The sequence below is a fragment of the Hemicordylus capensis genome, chromosome 4 (assembly GCF_027244095.1).
Source record: "Hemicordylus capensis ecotype Gifberg chromosome 4, rHemCap1.1.pri, whole genome shotgun sequence".
NCBI lineage: Eukaryota > Metazoa > Chordata > Lepidosauria > Squamata > Cordylidae > Hemicordylus > Hemicordylus capensis.
The window spans coordinates 139,948,791-139,967,336 of NC_069660.1; the positions used below are offsets into that span (position 1 = coordinate 139,948,791).

The 18,546-nt window shown below is 44.4% G+C and overlaps 1 protein-coding gene across 6 annotated transcripts in view; it reads right to left on the minus strand.

Moving 5' to 3' along the window:
* The window catches only part of CRB1 (crumbs cell polarity complex component 1), a 196,531-nt gene that overhangs the window by 22,648 nt on the left and 155,337 nt on the right, over positions 1-18,546 (minus strand). For all 6 annotated transcript variants that reach the window (XR_008306783.1, XM_053248737.1, XM_053248739.1 and 3 more), the window contains 2 exons: positions 17,064-17,192; positions 12,995-13,121 (listed from right to left, as the gene is read on the minus strand). Coding sequence is in view for 5 of the 6 variants with exons in the window: in XM_053248737.1 (XP_053104712.1) it covers positions 12,995-13,121; positions 17,064-17,192 (256 nt within the window). In the remaining variant the exon portion in view is untranslated. The remainder of the gene's footprint in view (positions 1-12,994; positions 13,122-17,063; positions 17,193-18,546) is intronic.

Sequence of the window (18,546 nt, forward strand, 5' to 3'; positions counted from 1 at the left end):
GTCATAGCTCATTGGTACAGCACATGCTTTGCAAGCAGAAGGTCCCAGGTTCAATCCTTGGTATTTCCAAGTAGGACTGGGCAAAGACTGAAGTCCTAAAGAACGGTTGTCAATCAGTGTAAGCAATATTGAGGCAGGTAAATCATTGGTCTGACTCAGTGTAAGGCAGTTTCCCATGTTCATATGGGGCTGGCACTTCAAAATCTTCATGGGACCAGCAATCTTTCTTCTGCTCCTCAAATCTGTTGTTTTTCTTTATTGCATAGTCTTCTGCCAGCTTGCTGATCCATTTTCCCCCACAGGTATGGAGGAAATGAAGTTCCTCATCTTCTCTCACACTCCTTCAATAGACTCAGAAAGGCTTTGGTAATAAGTCAATTTGGTTACTTTTGACTGATCATCTAATTTCCAGGTAGGAATGTGCATTTCGATTCGGCTACAAAATGTTTTGTGTCCAAAAATGGCACTCTTGGAGATTTGTATACCTACCAAAAATGAAAAATGCCACAATGAAGATTTTTGTAGCCGAATCGAAATGACCCCCTTTTGGCAAGGAAACTTTGTTTTTGGGGGGGAAATTCAGACCTGTTTTGCAATCGCTAGCTGTCTCTCAAGAGTCTCCCTTTAGTTCTTCTGACGTCGGTCTGAATTTCCTGCCCTTCAAGCCTGCAGATTGGCAGGCGAAAGCAGGGCCGATGTGGCAGGGAGTTTCCAGAGAGACAGGGACAGGAAGCTTGGCTTACTGGCCCGAGAGCTCCTTAGTGCAGGTGGCGGCGGGCACAATTGTCCCAAGGATGGCACAGAGCCAGCATGGATGTTCGGTGGATGACGTGGTGAGGAGGCGGCAGTGGCAGGCCCTGGCAGAGGAGGTGAGTGGGCGAAAATGGCGGAGAGGGAAGGAGGGAGTCCGGCACCGGGGAGAGAACAGACAGGAGAATGGACTGGGGAAGGAGAACAGAAGGTGGTGAATGGACTGAGGAAGGAGAACAGAACAAGGAGAACAGAACAATGGGGGGAACGGACTGGGGTTATAGGGAGGGGGGAAGCAGCGGGGAGATTGGCAGCCTATAATTCGGTTTCAGAGCAAGTCGGCTCCAAAACCAAAAATTTTGGGTTTTAGGGGGCTTCATTTCAGACCCTATCCAAATTTGGGGGGCTTCAGATTCAGCCGAAAATAAAACAAAACAAATCCAAAATGCACACCCCATGTAGCTAGAGTAAAGCAGAAGTGACATCTAAGGGCAGCAGAGATAACAATGAGCCACCTCTCTTTGGTCAAGTTTCAGACCATTTGTGATTATGCTTCAGGAGCACCCATGTCTGTAGCTTGCTCACAGGTTCTTCACATTGCACGGCTATGATTCTAAATTTAATGTGACTATATATACTAGGCATGACAAAGGCACCACATCCCTATTTGTTTTTGAGGTGATAGCATTGCTATAGTAATGATAAGTAATGATATTGCACTAGCATTATTAAAAATGATTGCAGGGTATGTTCTTCCATTGGATCCTCTAGTTTTATTTTAGGGTGTATAAAGAACATGGTAAACACACAAGATCAGGAACTAATTTGTCACTGCTAGAATTAAAATGGTGTCCCAGTGAAAAGCAGATTCCGTTTTTGTGGGGGGAAAGTGAAATGAAAACTGGATTAGTATGGAACATTTGACTTAGTATAAAACTGCTGTAGCAAGCATGAATTGTCCACTTTGTTAAGCAGGGTCTGCCCTGGTTGCATTTGAATGAGAGACTACATGTGAACACTGTAAGATATTCCCTATAGGGGATGGAGCCACTCTGGGAAGAGCACCTGCATGCTTGCTTGCAGAAAGTTCCCAGTTCCCTCCTTGGCTTCTCCAAGATAAGGCTGAGAGAGACTCCTTGGAAAAGTTGCTGCCAGTCTGTGTAGACAATACTGAGCTAGATGGACCAAGGGTCTGATTCAGTATATGGCAGCTGCCTATGTTCCTATTAGGGAAATAAAGAAGGAATGGAAGAAGCTCTTTCAAAATCCTTGACTTATCTGTGGGTTCTAAGAGTTTACCAAACATTGTCCACAGGTATTATTTCAGGTATTATTTTTAAACTTCTTGGAGCAATAGGTATGGCCTGAATGTATGTTCTGAGCTACTGATTTATTAGGAAGTGAAATGATTAAAATCTGGGGAGCAGAGATTTGTATAATTTAAAGAATGTCTAAGTTTAACTTTAACAGTAATATAAAACATTCATTATATGCAAAACAAAACAAAACCCCTGCAACAAATTATCTTACCACACTTTGTTTCCTTGTGAGGGTTATTGCACCTGATTGAAACTTGCACTCTCTTTCACTAGTAAAATCTATAATAGTGCCCCTGGATTAAAACATACAACTAGGAAATAAACGTGTATAACCAATGAACCAGAACCATATCTTCACAAGGTATAAACAAATAATCCAGACAGACTGCAGTTATAGGTAATGGCCCAATTCGCACATAACGCCAAACTGGAGTTGAGTGGGGCAGAGGTCGGAATTCGTGTATGTTTGAACGCATGAAACCACGATTATACAGCAAAAGTGACCTGTGGTTTCCTTCACCAACCTCCAATTTGAGCCTCCAGTTTGTAGTGAGTTTCACTACTCCAACCTGAGGTTTGAAAGCAACAGAGTTACATCCAAACACAGACACCACCATAATCATAGTTTCATGCTGTTTCTGGAACCAAAATAATAGAGGCAGAAGCCCAGACCTGCCCAGGAATGCACCCATCCCATGCTTTCCACACTTCCCACTGGCTGCCTCTCTGAGCTCTTGCCCCACCCTCTGTCTCCACACTCTTCAAGCTGTGTTGTACCATCCCAAGCGTCTAAGCCTGTCAAAGGGAAAAGTCATATTGGGGGATGTCTGCTTTCCACTGTGTCTCTTGTTTCCCCTCCTCTGGCAATCTGAAGAGAAGGATACGGGATGGCAAGATGGACATTATGTGTTTTGCTCTCAAAAATGAATTGATAAAGTAGTATGTTCACAAGCACATGCAGTTGTGGTGGCACCACAAACCAGGCAACCCGATTAGATCACTGCAGAAATGACACATGGCAGGGCAGCCCCATCCAGGAATTTCTGAATGGCTCTGCTCTATTTTTTTGTACAATAAAGTTGGGGAAGGTGCCCCCAGTCCCTTCCCCTTGGGTAAGAGCATGCAGTCTCTGTTGTTACTCATGAGAAGAACCATCCAACAGGAGCAGTATTGCCTCCAGTCACTGGAGAGATTCTTCCTGTGTGATGACCTCGTAGGCTACTCCTGACTGGACTGCACTCTCATGAAAGTGATAGCCCATTGAGAAATACATGCGGGCCATATGGCAGCTGCCACCCAGCCTGGTTGCTTGATACAAGCAAGCCATGGGGATGGGTACCCCAGCAACAACTTTTCCCTATCTTAGCAACTGCTGTGATGAAGCAGTCCAAGCAGTCCCTCTGCCAGTCCAGTTGTCCATTGCCATATATCCTTGTTTGTTATTGCCTGGTATGGTGACCCTACTTTCCTGGAATCACTGATGATCGGGGCTCCCCTCTCCCACAATTCACCACAGCAGACAATCTGCATATGCTGCAATGCTGGTCCAAACCTGGGAAATTTGAATGAGAATAAAGATCTATCCCCAGTCCTGGTGCTTCCCTAGTCTGCCCACCCAGTACCGCCCGGACACGTGGAATAGTCTTTGGGAATATAAAAGGGCTGCCTGGAAAGGAGGGAGTCATGTGTACAAGTTCTATTATTTACCAGATAGAAGAGGGTCCCCACACAAGTACGGACCCTTTGATTTGGATGGCTTACCTCATGAGAGTGCCTTCCGATGGAGGCCCGAAACTCACTGAGCCTCTGGTCCTCCCTAGTGGACTGGCCCTCCCATGAGAAGGTTAGTCCCCAGTCAGCAAGCTGACATGGGGGCAAGAGTGTTCCTGGACCATTTTGCTGGGGTCTACCATCACAAGAGCATCCTTGGTCCCAGTGGACCAGACCCCAGGATCCTTTGCCCTCCCTCATATACATATTCCCACCTAGGAAGTCATCATGATCCCTTCCCAGAGTAACAGAAAAATAGTGCCCCTTGGCATCCCCACATTGCCAGTAATTGTGCTTGTGCAAGACTCACTGTTTTGCTGTGGGGCTCTTATGAGGGCGATGGTGCAATTGCTGTCATGAGAACAGTTTAAATGCCATTTAAAGGGATTTAAATGCCATTTCCCTGCACAAGGCAGGTGATCCATTCCGAAAAGGCATGATTGCACTTGGCACATCCCCTTGAAGATTGTGGCCAGTGCCTGCCACCATGCAGATTTTCTGACATCTTGCTTACAGTCTGGCACGTGAATGCTACAGAGATTGCTAGGATGTGGCCTCAGTGTACCAGGGAGACGGCGTGGCTCCCCTGCCCTGAAACCAAAGGTTGGCAGGTTACAGTTTGATGAATGTTTGTGATGCGATTCACGGTTACAAAAATTAACCTCGAGTTTGTCTACCCGTGGTTTACCACTATGTGCATATGTGGACTACCGTCCTCAGCCCACCAACTGGGCTTGTGTGGTATATTGGCTAAGAGACTGAGCTGTGCATTAGGACTCATTTGGTCTGAATTGTGTCTCTGCCATTAACTCACTAGGCGGCCTTAGGCAAGCCACTCCCACTCGGCCTATGGGAATAGTAATATTTATTTACTTTCCAGGGTTGTTGTAAGGATTACATTAAGATAATGCATGTGAAACACTCAAAATTACTATAGAAATGCTAAATATTATTAAGTTGATTTTGGTATGGGGAACACCTTTTTATTTAGCTTGCCTTTCAGAGTGCTGTTATGGGGCTTTTGCATTTTTTCCTTTTTAACTGGAAAAGGTTCAGGGATGCCTGTAAGATCAAGGCAGAAGGATGGGCAGGGATGATAGAGGGAGAAGATGAGCACACAGAAGGAGGCGTAGTTATTCAGTCCTTGACACCTTTTTAGTCAGTATGATAATTACTCAGGAATAACTGCATAAGGATGGCTATGCAAATATAGAATAAATTATTCATAAGGCAGCAGGCATTTATTATCGTAATTTAAGTGTCATTAGGATGTGTTCACATAACTAATGAATATACTAATCAATCTCCAAAAGGCAAATTGAGTGAGAATCCCGGACTCTTGCTTTCTAGTTTTTAGTTGTTCTGCACTTAATATTGCAGAGTTCTGCTGGGCTCATTCATGTTTATAATAATAATAAATAATAATACTTAATAATGGTTAGGAGTTGTGCAAACATGTGGATGGCACTGTTTGTCAGCTTGCCCCAAATGATGAAATAATCCCAGCTGGCAGACCTTGTAAAAGTCACATTTGGGCTATTGTTAGTTACCAATGTTCTGGAAAAGGGTAAGGAGGGACCCATCATACTTCTAATCTCTTCCATGGACCATTGCTGCACACTTCACTTTCAAAGCAAGCCTCTTTGCATGAATACCTTCTTGAAGGTGCAATTTATATTAATGATAGCATGTCAGGCACAGAGTGGATCATAGAACACAGGAATGGGGACTGGTAAGATATCACATCTCCAAAGACACGCTCTTCCAAATGGCCTAGTGTTTGCAGCAGACTCACACCTCCACCTCCAGTGTGCATTCATGTGCGATTTTGCTGCCTTTTCTCGCCCAGTTTGGAGATATCCTATTCACAGTTTTCCTGGGATTCCATTATATTGAATACTTTGGCATCATTTGCAAACGTGGCAGAACCTCAGAAATGGTAACCTGAAATTCTGACATGATTATGAGAAACAGAAATATGGTTTGCTTTGTGTTCTTCTGTTTAAATACATTGGTTGTTAATCTGGGCATCTTTACTCTAGAACAAAAAGTTTGAAATAAAATCTTGCTTGGTACTGGGTTCTGAGATTTCATTGAACATTGCCCACACATTTTCAGCTTATATCAGCAGCAATTATTACACAGTTGTGAGGTTTTGTTTTTTAAAGTGACCTAAATGTTTCAAGCAGCAGGGTAGCGCTGGGACTGAAGCTCCATCCAGATGCTCTTGAGCAGAGTGGCGCTCACAGTCACAGCTCTGAAAGCGGGGAGGAAGTCCCGCTCCGGGGCTGTCACTTACCTCCTTGAACTGGCCGGCCAAAGGGAGTTAAGTGACAACTTTGAGGTAAACAGGGCTGTCCTTAGGTTGACTGCCCCGGGCCCCACTCTTTTAACCCCCATTAGAATTAACTGGTAGGGGGCCCCGCACTGGCACCCCGCCAAGGTTTTCTAAGGACAGCCCTGGGGGTGGGACTTCCTCCCGGCTTTCAGAGCTGTAACCATGAGCACTGCAGTGCTCAAGAATGACGGAATGGGACTTCAGAGTGGCTTGCCAAGAGTCACTTAAGTGGGTTTGTGGCAGAGGTAAGAGATGAACTGTGGACTTCCTGTTTCACAGGTCAATCTTGTCCATTATATACACTCACTCTCAGAATAGGACCTCTGTCTGAATAGTTGTGCCCCAATGATTCCTTTGCTGGTGCAGTAGATCTCATGCATATCATTTTCCACCCGTGAATGCTGTCCCTTTCATTTCAACAGAGTAAGCAGGTACACATTTACTTTGCTTTGCATGATGGATATTTTTCCTCCATTGAAATGAATAGGGATGACAGTGTGTACAAGGACTTCATGGGCATATCACTCATGTGGCTCTGCTTCAGGGTGATTGAATTGTTTACTAATTTGCTCAAGGTTGTGCCTGCAATAATTGTGCAAGTAGGACTGTTGCTGAATCAGAAGAGTAATTGAGCCTGGGACAAGTTTTGCTTATGCATTCTCCTTCCAGCATCAGAAAAGAAATGGGAAAGAGAGAAGAATTAAAATTTAAGCAGAGAAATCCCATGAGATTTTTTTTTCCTGATGACATTTGGTGAAATCAAAATAGCAGGCACCAAATGTATTCTGGAATTAGAAATGAAGGCTTTCTGTCCTCAGGGAGGCTGCATGATACTCTTTACTGGAAGACATCAGTCTCAGGAGATGTGTAAGCAATCACACACCTCAAGGGTTGGGTGGAACGCAGTGCAGAAGGACTGAGCTTTAGCTTTCTAGGTAGAAGTGTAAACATTTATAAATCATGACACACTGAAAGCAAATGAGAACACAGGCATTAGCACAAACAAAATGAAAAAGGTAGATGTAATGTGATAAAGGCAGAAGGTTTATTATAAAGACAGGAAAGGTAGGTAGGTGCATAGCACACACAATGTTATGGAAGAATGCACATATACAAAAAATGGGGGACAAATGAACAGTTCTGAAGTCAGAGAATGTTCTTCATGGAAAAGCATCAGGACAAAAAGACATTCTTCACAGTCACAGTGAAAACAGAAGAATTAGTGGGATGTACACAAAGAACAGACGGTTGCTTTCCAATCTATATTAGTGATCCTGTAAGATGCATCATGTATATACAGTTGTCCTCGAGTATCTGGTTCCGACATCTAAGCAAATGTTTGGATGGGCGAAACCTTTGTATATATGCTGTATCTACGCTGTACGAAGTTTGTGTTTGATCTATTTTTCATCTTGTGGAACAGTAACATGGTATGCAAGGAAATACTGTTGAGAGATATAGCTCTTTTCCAGGTTCCATGGTTCTTTTCATGAACCTAAAATATGTCTGGTTTTTGTAGATACCTTTGTGGTGCTTAACTCTCATCTTAAAGCATCTAAGTTTGCTTTAACGGCTAAAAGAAACCTTGGCCTGGTTCAGACGTAACAGGGAACCAGAGGTCACTTCACCTCCAGTTTTCTAATCGGAACATCCAAATTTGGGGAAATGAAGTTTTCAGGGGGAAGCGACCCATGATTTCCCTCGCCAAACTCCACTCTGAACCTTCACAGAGTGGCGTTTTGCCACCACAAACTCCATTTCTGTGGTGCCAGCATTACATCCGACTACTGGCACCATAGTTTGGGCCCCACAGAACTGGAGTTGAGATAGGAAGCTCTTCCCTCACTCCGGCCCGATTGGCTGTGCAGGCTGTCCTTCAGGAAAGAAGGAAGCCCACACAGCCAGCTTCCCCACCTCTCTGAAGTCCTGCTGACTGCAGAGAGGCAGCTCTTCCAAATGTCCGAACACAGACGGGAGAGCAGGGAGCATGGAATTGGACCCTTGGTTCCGTGTTACATCTGAACCGGGCTTCTGTGTATGGCAATGAGCTCTGATCCCATTTGTAACATATTAATAATGGCATGCTTCGTTCTGATGTCAGTAATTGAATAATCCTAAAAGGGAGGCCATTATAGATGGTGGGGAGGCAGAGCTACAGTGTCTTGGCTACAGACATGCAGGGCTAAATTCATGGCTAAGTTGAGATTTGAACTCATGACTTGCAGCTTGTAGCTCTTACCTATTATGTGACATCAGCAGCATTCCCTCTAACAGAGAATTCCAAAGGTTGTTGACTAAAACTCCCAGCATTCCCAGCTATGATGGCCTTTGGCTGGGAATTATGGGAGTTGTAATCAACAACCTCTGGAATTCCCTGTTAGAGGGGACACTGGACACCAGTATATTTGATGAAAGAAGGGCATATTCAGGATGTCTCCCAATAAGACCTCCATTTTGAAGACCTGGTCAACATATACAGAAGAATGAAAGGGAAAGAGTTGGTAGAGTTCTGTGGTGGTAGAATGGCCGGTACCACTACATACTGAGTGGAGGTGACAGTAATGCTCCGCTGTTTAAAGAACTCCCTTCTGTAGAAAACCAGCACAGCAAAGAATGGGTTTTGTTTGAATCTTACTCCCCAATTTGATAGTATTTTGATCTTTAGAGGATGGGTTTTTTTTAAAGCGTACTTTCTGAAGAGAACGAGGCTCATGAGATATCTCTCTCTCTCTCTCTCTCCATATGCCCCCCTCTAAGAATTTTGGCATTTACATTCTGACATATACAAAATTACTAAATTCACAGCACACGGGAAGCTGTCCTAGGGGACCCCAATGGGTTCCCCACCACCACCGTTGCTCATTCACCATCTTGTTTCAACTTGATGGCCACTCAAAGTATAGGCAACACCCTTTGTAACTCTCATTTTGAGAGATACAAACCAAATTCACAGCAGATGGGAGGGGCCTGAAGTGAAAGTCACCATGTTAAAAGTAACTGAAAGCAGGCTGCATTTGTGCTACTTAGAAATACTTGTTTTAACATTCAAAAAGGCAATCCCACCATTATGGTACCATCCACTCTACTACCTCAATATTCTGCTACCTCATACTATTGCATTTGTAGATCAGGCCCAATGTGATCAGCCAGTGTGTGTATGAGAGGGAGAGGGGAGAGGGACAAGGAAAGAATGAATGGCTTGAAATAGGCTGGAAATCAGTGTAAGAACATAAGAGCCCTGCTGAATCAGGCCCAAGGCCCATCCAGTCCAGTGTCTTGCCTCACACAGTGGCCCACCAGGAGCCACTGGGAATCCCAAAGGCAAGAGCTGAGGGTGTGCCCTCTCTTTTGCTATTATTCCCCTGCAACTGGTATTCAGAGGCATACATACCATGTATGTATCCCACCCCCTTCCATCTGCTGCCTATTCTGAGCCTATCTATGTAGGTGCTACCATGCACAAGCTCGCATAGCTGTTACAAATTTATCTAAATGTGAGTCAGTGGTGGTATTCTCAATGTACAGAGTACAATGTGGGGTGACACTAGGAGCATCATTAGTGGGTGGCCCATAGGGTTCAGAGCCACAAATCTTATCAGCCACCTCCTTGAATGGTGGGTAGGCAGTCTCCTCTGTTGCTGTCATTCCAGTGCAATGATCCCCTTTCATCTCTGTCTCTTCCTTAAAAGATGCTATGCTAGGTAGGGATGTGTGAACAAGTTTGATTCTGAACCTTTTCGACATTGAACCAGTTCAGTTCGATGGCTTGATATCAGACTGACCCCCCCCCTTTCAGGGGGTTCTAAGTAAAAAACATTTTTTTAAAAGAAATATAACTCACCGCAGCTGCTCCAGGGGGCTTCTCTGAGGCTGGGGCAGAAATCCTCCAGAGATTCCCCCTCCCCCCGCCGGCTCCATTAATGTCCAAATCGCTCGGTTTGGGTGGTCTGTGCCAGGCCAGCCCTCCATTGCTGGGGCCATTTTGGAGGCTGCCGCACATGCCCAATGGGCCTGTGTGTGGCTGGGTCATGACTGCCCAAACTGGGTGATTTGGACATTAATGGAGGCAGGTGGAGGGGGGAAGCACACCCCTAGTGCTAGGGACAAAAACAGATGCCCTAGTCCCCAATATAGCATTTATATCCTCCAATTTCCCTTTGGGGTGGAACCAGACATAATCTTGTGGGGGCATGATTGAGTATATTTATCAAAAGGGGGCTGTGCACCCAGGCCCCAGCTCTTTTGAGTACCTAGCAACGCCACTGGGTAGCACCTAAACACGTCATTGATTTTAAGCAGACTTCCAGCAGTTACTTTGTGCACCAGCATCCATATGACTAGAGAGCTACCTGAGTCCCTCATTATCAAGGACTTCACAGTCTGGCTCTGATCTACAAGAGGATGTAGCAAGGAATCCAAAAGCTTTTCAACTGGTCAGGGCCAGGGTCCCGCATCAACAGATCAGCATGGAATTTTACTCCAGTCCCTGTGCAAAACCATGAGCCCAATTTTTCCAAGGAGTAGAGTTAAGTGTAGAGCCTGCTAGTGGGAAAGCTTTTATCAATGCATGTCCAGAATAATTCTCTCCCCGCCCCCTCTTATAAATACATCAAGGTGTTGTGTTGATATTAGTTGTCTTTTGGTGCTAAAGTCACTCTTTGGTTTTGGACCGAATAATAATGGTATTGACATAAAAGACATAACTGGTGTACCCTCTCTTCTTTTTCACCTGCACAGGCATAAGAGCTAGACCACTTTCCCCCAAAACCTCTGGTGTGCTCAATGTACAGAGCACAACGTTTGGTGACCAGGGGGTCATTAGGTGGTGAGTGATAGGGCTCAGACCCCCAACTAGGCTTTGAGGCTAGGACTAATCCCAACGGCACACTCCATGTTTTCCATACCAGTCTCAGGTGATAAAAGTGGTGGCGGTGGAGGTTTTAGCCATTTTACAATTGGTGGCTGCCATTTGTTTCCCAGAAGACTGCTTGGAATTCCACTACATCACAAGGTAGCATCCATTGCTCATGGTGCATTCTGAGGGGATACCAATGCTGTTGAGGATACTAGTGCATTCTGAGGGGATACTAATGATGACACCAAAGAAACAGGTGAGTGGTGGTGAGGGAGGACAGTTGCCAACCAGTAGTAAGCTTTTCCACAAACTTGCGTTGAATTTCTCTGGGGGCCCCCTAGAAAATGGCGTTAGTTTCTGCCAAATTTTTCCTGCCACCCAAACCTGAGCTTGAAAATTCTTCAGTGAGACTGCTCAGCTCAGCACTAGTCTGAAGTACACTTATGTTAAATAAAATTGGAGAGACCTCTCACTCTTATAATCAAAAAGGTTTACTTTTGGAGTATGTAAGTCTAAGAGCTGCCTGCCCTCAAAAGGGCTATCCTATGCTTCTGCATGAGTGACCTTGGTGTGTCTCCTGCTGGCTGGGATGTTGAGCTCACTAACCTATGCTGCGGTGCAATAGAAAGCCTCCTCTGTTGGTAATTCCGGTACATCTCTGCCTTGGCATACCATTGTAGTTTGGGAAATACCATTTGGGAATTACTGAGCTAGAATAATATTTAAATCAATATCGGGGGGTGGAGGTGGGGAAAGCTAAATTGTGATTTGTAAGTCCTAACAGGAGATTTGCATCCTTTCTTAGTGGAAATCAGAGTTAGCAGAAGCAATTTTCTTCTCCTCCCCACTGACGCCTCCCAGTAGACCTGAGGATCAAGGGATCCCCAGCAGTGGAGTGGGGTACAGTGCGAGAGGCTGCAGCAGGAGTGGAGAGATCCCAGGAACTATGAAGACACACCGTCCACTAAGAGTTTCTGCTTGCGGAAGGTGTTTCCATGCAGGTTCCAGTGTTCCAACCTCCCCCTAAGCTCCCCCATGCTGCATCCCATGCCATTGCTTAAAGGTTCCTTGAACCTTTCAGTTTGCATAGAGGAAGGTCGAATTCCAGAACTGCTTGTGCTAATTCTGTCCTCTGCTAGTGCTGCTTTGGATGCTGGCCCTTGTTCTTACTAACATTAGTCTTGCAAACACACAGGCGTCATGAATGGACAGTAGGAGAGCCAACTGCAGAACAGATCAAGGCTCCTGTAACTTAAATACATATGTAGAAGATGGAATGTTAAGTGCACATGCTTACAACATAGTTGAAGAACATACAAAGAGGGAAGCCCCCACCATTTTGGAAGTCAGGAGCTGCTTGTAATGGCAAGATTACGAGATATAGACTTTATTCTATTAAACGTACTGTTGTCCTGCCCTTTTTTGCATCTGCTCATGCTAATGGAAGAGAGACTAGTTTCTATGAAGAGAAAGGGACTCTTTCCAAAATGAAGCTACTGAACCTACCCAGGGCAAAAGGGATACCGAAATGGATTAGAACTGAGATAATGACAATCTGCTTGGGAAACCTTTCAGCCTTCTCTTCTCACTTTAAAAGCTCAACAATGATGAGAAATAGTCCTATGTCAGACTTAGCCTCTATGCTTAACACAGGAATTAGCACACCAAATGATGCACAATGGTATATTTTACATACATTCAAAACTTTAGAAAATTGGGTTAGGAGGGTGACTGTGATTGCTACTGCTATATCCATTCCTGATTTAGCTGTACTGTTTAGTCAAGGCATCTTCTGTTGTGCTTGGATGGCTTTTAAATGATCCTGTACACCAACTGTTAGTAATCATCCTGTTCACCCCACTCCACTGCTGGGTCATCATCCATGCGCAGAATGAGGTAGGAGAGCAGCTGAAAAAGGTTCTGCCACAACAAGAGAGAGACAAAGAAGGAGAGGTCGCTTACATCTATCTCGCAGCGGTCACCGGCATAGTTCACGTCACAGATGCAATGGAATTTGTTGAGCTGGTTTTGACAGAGGCCCCCATTGAGGCAGGGATCGGAGTTGCACTCATTAATGTCCACTTCACATCTGTGGGATGAAAGTAAGACAAATACTTGGATCAACATATCTTGTGTGAATGGGGAGAAGGAGAAGATATGGCACTCCATTTCACAGGGATCTACCAAAATCCTTAGCTTTCTTGCCTACTTCAGCTAGTGGGCCAGGACTAAGGTGGGTTACATCAGCAGCACTACCACTATGACATTTTTTAAACAAGAAAAATTGAGTGGAATGAAAAATGGAGAGGAGGGAAAGGGGAGGGAAGAAAGACTTAGACAAAAAGAGAAAGACAGTAAAAAATTAATAGTGGATCTCATGTTGCAGGTTGGGGATAATATTAAGTCCCAGATCTGAAGAATTTGTCAACTACTTTAAAAAGTCATGTATTCATAGAGAAAATATTTCTATGCATTATTTAAAGTTGATGTTCATCTCTATATACACTGTATATGTCTAAGGGCTGGAGAAGGATATGTTTTGAATTTGGGTGAAAAATTGCAAATAGCATTATTGAAAACCCAACAGTCCTGACTAGTGCCTTACATGAACTGAGAATATGACTTAGAAGACATGTGCACCACAGAACCTCCTCCAGAATCTGTTAACTGGGCACTCGTGAGCCCTGCTATATTGGCAAAGAGGCACCTTTTAAGTCGTTCTCTTATATTTATCAAGGGGAGAACAACTGTCCCTAGTCATGCCTAGTGGCTTTTGGTGACATCTCCCTTGGGTTTTTCTTTTAGTTGGGACAGAGAATCCCGTTGTAGGGGTGTGTGAGCCGGCTCAGTTCAAGCTTGACGCGATGTGTTTGGAGTTGAACCAGATTGGACTTGACCAGTCCGAGTCTGAATCGAACCAGACTCGGTTCAAACTGAGCCAGTTCAGAACTCTACTGGTAACGGGGAATCAGGTGAAGATTCCCCTTTACCAGGGTAGAGGGGGCGGGAAAGAAGTAAATAGCTACTTAACAAGTACAGCTGGTGGTGGCGGCTGGGACAGCTATGGGGGACCACAAATTGCCTGGTCACACAAATGGTCTTTGTGCATGTGTAAAGGCCCAAACCAGGCTGCCACCAGTCCTGCCTACTCTGGGGGAGGCTGGAGGGTGTGGGTGGAGCCGCTGCCACCTTCCCGTTGCCACTGCCACCACAGCCACTATGGTAGCACTTTTAGGTTGTTATTTATCTTCCTCCCACACTCTCTAACCTTAGGACAGCCCCTCTGCCCTTTACTGGTAAAGGGGAATCCTCACTGGATTCCCCTTTACCATGAGAACTCCAAGCCAGTCAAACCAGCTCAGCCTGAATTCGAACCGGGTCCAGTTCTCCTGGGGGCAAAACCAAACCAAGCCAGGGCAGCTTGAATCTGCTCCAGAATTGAGCCAAACTGGCAAAACTGGTTTTGTATACACCCCTCTCCCTCTGAAGTAAGGAATATTTCTATTTGATTTCTTTTGCTACATAAACTGTTTTGAGAGCTTATTTGTTGTCGTTAAAAAGCATATGTATTGTATTGGCTGATATCCCGACAATCACAGCAATGGGAGCTGCAGTCTTGTAGCAGGTGGCTGCTTTTAATGCCACCAGAGGCTTCCCCACTGCCACTGCACTTGTATTTATTTATTTATTTAGTACATTTATTTATATACCACCGCATATAAACTAGATGGAGAACTAGATGGAGGTTATTGCCTTAATCAGAAACAAAATATTAAAGACTTGTTAGAATGTCTGGGTCTCACAGATGCCAAGGAAGTCAACACTCCAATGGAAGCTAGTTTCTTGAAGCAAGATGCAAATAATGAATTTCTTCCAGACAACAGGCAATATAGGAAAGCAATTGGGAAACTTCTAAATAGTAACAAGACCATACATTGTTGGAGCCATGGGAATTTTATGCAGGAAAGTGACTACACCCACCAAAATTATTTGGATTGCAGTTAAAAGATTGGGTAGTTACCTTTAAAAAATTAAACTGAAATTCCAGCAAGTAGTAATCCTAAACTAGTGGGTTATGTGGATGCAGACTGGGCAGAAGATAGAACAGATCATAAATCCACAAGTGGATACCTGTTCTTTTATGGAGGTGGAGCCATTAGTTGGTGCGGTCAAAAGTAAAACACTGTTGCTCTTTCCTCTACTGAAGCAGAATGTGTGTTAGCCACTCAGGGTTGCCCAGAGATTGCATGGATACACAAATTGTTGCAAGACCTTGGAGCTGATGAACCAAAACCTACTGAATTGTTTGAGGACAAAGTTGTATTTCACTTTCACAAGTGGGGAAGACAATATCCAGAATAAAGCATATTGACACAAAATACCATTATGCATGTAAAGTACAAGAAAAGGGTTTGGTGGAGTTGAAGTACTCTCCAACGGAGAAGATGTTAGCAAATGTACTCCCAAAGCCATTGCCAAGAGATCATTTTCTTGCATTGTGAGAGATGATGGGAGTTGTTGATTGGTGCTTGAGCAACAAGGAGTGTTCCAAGTGATAATTCTAAAGCATTGCTCTTAGCCCTGCAGTAACCTCTTCTAGCCACTAGTAGCATGATGAGTCATGTTAATTGGTCTCTCTTGGTCAATTAAGAGTTAGTCAGAACTGTTCAGCTTTTGATGCTGTCTAGTGCCTTTTTGCATATGTTGTTCTATGTCTCTGTCAGTATGTGGTGTTTAGTTTCTTAATAAATCTTTGTTTTTTGAACTCAACCTAATGTCTCTTGGGCTAGACTTCTTTACCACCAGAGCATACTCTGCTGTGTGTGAGGACTTTAATGTTTCTCCTCACACTCCTCAACAGGAAAGATCTTTGTCTGAAATCCTGGGAAGTTGCAGCCAGGCAGTGTAGAGCATACTGTCCCAATGGTTTGATTCAGAATAAGGCAGCTCTATATGAAGAAATTCTTCATATGAAGAAATTCAACAGGTGCATTGCTTTGGGGCTCATGATTTTTATGTGACTCAGTGCTGATCAACACATGCAGAGAAGCTGTGTTGGCACTAGATTGCATGGAGCCCTGGAGCATTGGGCCTCCCATGATGCATTTGGCTTTGTGCATTCCAAGGGCAATGGACAGTGGGTGGTTTCTCCTCCCACTCTCCCCATTGGCAAATGGAGGGGGAATCTGCAACAGCAGCCTCTCCCTCTGCTACCCTCAGAACACAGGAGGAAGAGGAGATGCTGATGTGGGAGGAGAATGGGAAGAAGTGGAGCTGCTGCTGGAGCTTCTCCCCGAGGAGAAGGCCCTGTGGCCAAGAGGAGAAAGAAGAGACTTTTAAAAAAAAATTGTCGGCATGCATGCGCAAATGACCTCTGTGAGGCCCTGGACAATGCCAGGCCTTGCAGAGGCCATTGAAACATGCACGGTAGCAGGCAAAATGGCCACTGCACCAAATAACAGAGGCCCAAACAGGGCTAACGGATGATTTTACGGGCTGTGGCAGTGATAAACAAGGCCGGTGGGGGGAGGGGAAACCTTCATGGACACCCCACCCCACCCCCCAAGGCCTTTAGGAAGCCCAGTGAAGGGGCTAGTGGTATTAAATTTTTTCCATTTAAAAAAAATAAAAATTCGTGAACTGGTGCAGGGGTTCAGTTCCGGTCCGGACGGAACCGGGTGTGTGTGTGTTTGGTTCAACTCTGAGCCCCCAAACTGAACCCTGAACCCCCGAACTAGTTCACTCATTCCTAGAAGGCTAAACTACAACTCTTCCCTATGAACAACTTTTTAAAATGGCCTAGCTTTTGAGTTCCTGCTTTTGTTGTTGTTGTTGTTCCAGAATGTAGACTTGTGAGCTGCCTACTCCTCTTGCAAATGAAATAACAGAACAATTATAGAACATAATGTTTGCCATGAAGGACTGAAGCGGAGAGAAATGCTGCCAGTTGTGTGGCATGTTCTGTAAAGAAAAACCATGCACACGCCCCACCTCAAAAAGACAGTTGCTATGACACGTCAAAGGTTCTCACCGCTGTCCTGTAAAGCCTGGCAGGCACATACATTCTAGGTGTCCCTGTAACTCAGTACAGTTGCCGTAGTTGTAGCAGGTAAGATTTCTTTTCTCATTCCCACAGATGGTTGATGGTAGTCTTATATGTCTAGAGTGAAACAACAAGCATAAGTCATCATTTTTTCCTAAGTTTTTTAAAGCAGGTCCATTGTTTAAACTTTCTACAGCTGTCATCTGCTGTTTTGTGTTGTTTAGGCTTCTTTTGGACTCCATATATCCCAATCCTATTGGCTAATATGATGTGCAACATGTCGATGCTGCATACCACACCCTGCATGGTGTGTAGCATTGACAAAATGCTGTGCAACATGTCAGCCATTAACTTTAAGGGCCAATGCACATGCTGCTATTAGCAGAGTGGGCCCTGCTTCATCACAGCCCCACATTATTCACATGTTGGCGATCTTGATGATGACAGAGACACTTCCCATGGGGATTTTCTACTTCCTAAAAGCATGGGAGGTAACTGTGTCATCCAGTCACCTGCACTGCTTGCCTGGAACAGTGTAGGGTGAAGCCTTGTAGAAACAGCTTCTATGATGTCAAGAAAACATTTGAATTAGATCTGAGCCTCATTGATGTCAGTGTTTACCTCTGTGTAGATGAAGTTAAGATTGCAGCCCAAAGTGTCTTTTTAAAAAGGTGCTAGGGGATTGCAGAACATATAGAGAGACTTCGCTGAATATTTGCATGGCTGGTGGTGTCTATACATACATCTGCACACAAAGAAAAGCCTGCCTCTGTATCTTTCATGTTTGCAAGTAAAAAGCCCTGAGACTGAATGTTCATTAGCCTAGATTATTCACTAGTCAGGTGTAGAATCTAGAAGCATGAGTTGTGGCATGCACAAGGACAGTGGAGTAGAATCAGGAATATTAATCAGGCTGTGGAGTAGAATCAGGAATATTAATGGTTTAATGAAATAGATGTTGTTTACAAAGAGGCAAGTGCAGACTGCTTTCAATGCTCTTGCTCCAGGTGGTTTGTTAGCCCTGCCTCTACTCCAGGACTGGACTAAAATTAACTAAAGTAGCATTCAAAAGCTGGCCTGAATCAAGGAATGGATTAGCCCAAAACATCACATCGGGTTGTCCAGCAGCCTGAAATGTACCTGTTCTGAAAGTTTTCTGAAATAGCACCCTTAGAAACCCTTCCAAGCTTTTTGCGCTTCTGAACACTCGCTTTAACCTCTTCCCTGCAAAAGGTACATCCACCGGCTGCTCATAACTCCCATGATTCATCCGTTCCTCCTGTGAACTTCATATAGTTGTGCACCGCCCAGAGCCTTTGGATGGTGCGGTTTGTAAATGTAATAAATGTAAGACATAAATACAGAGCATGTCCACCTTTATGACTCTCCTTTTTTGGAGAGATTTTTATGCTTCTTTCATTGTTTTTAATAGTGTGTTTTATTGTATTACTCATGGAAGCCACCTTAAACC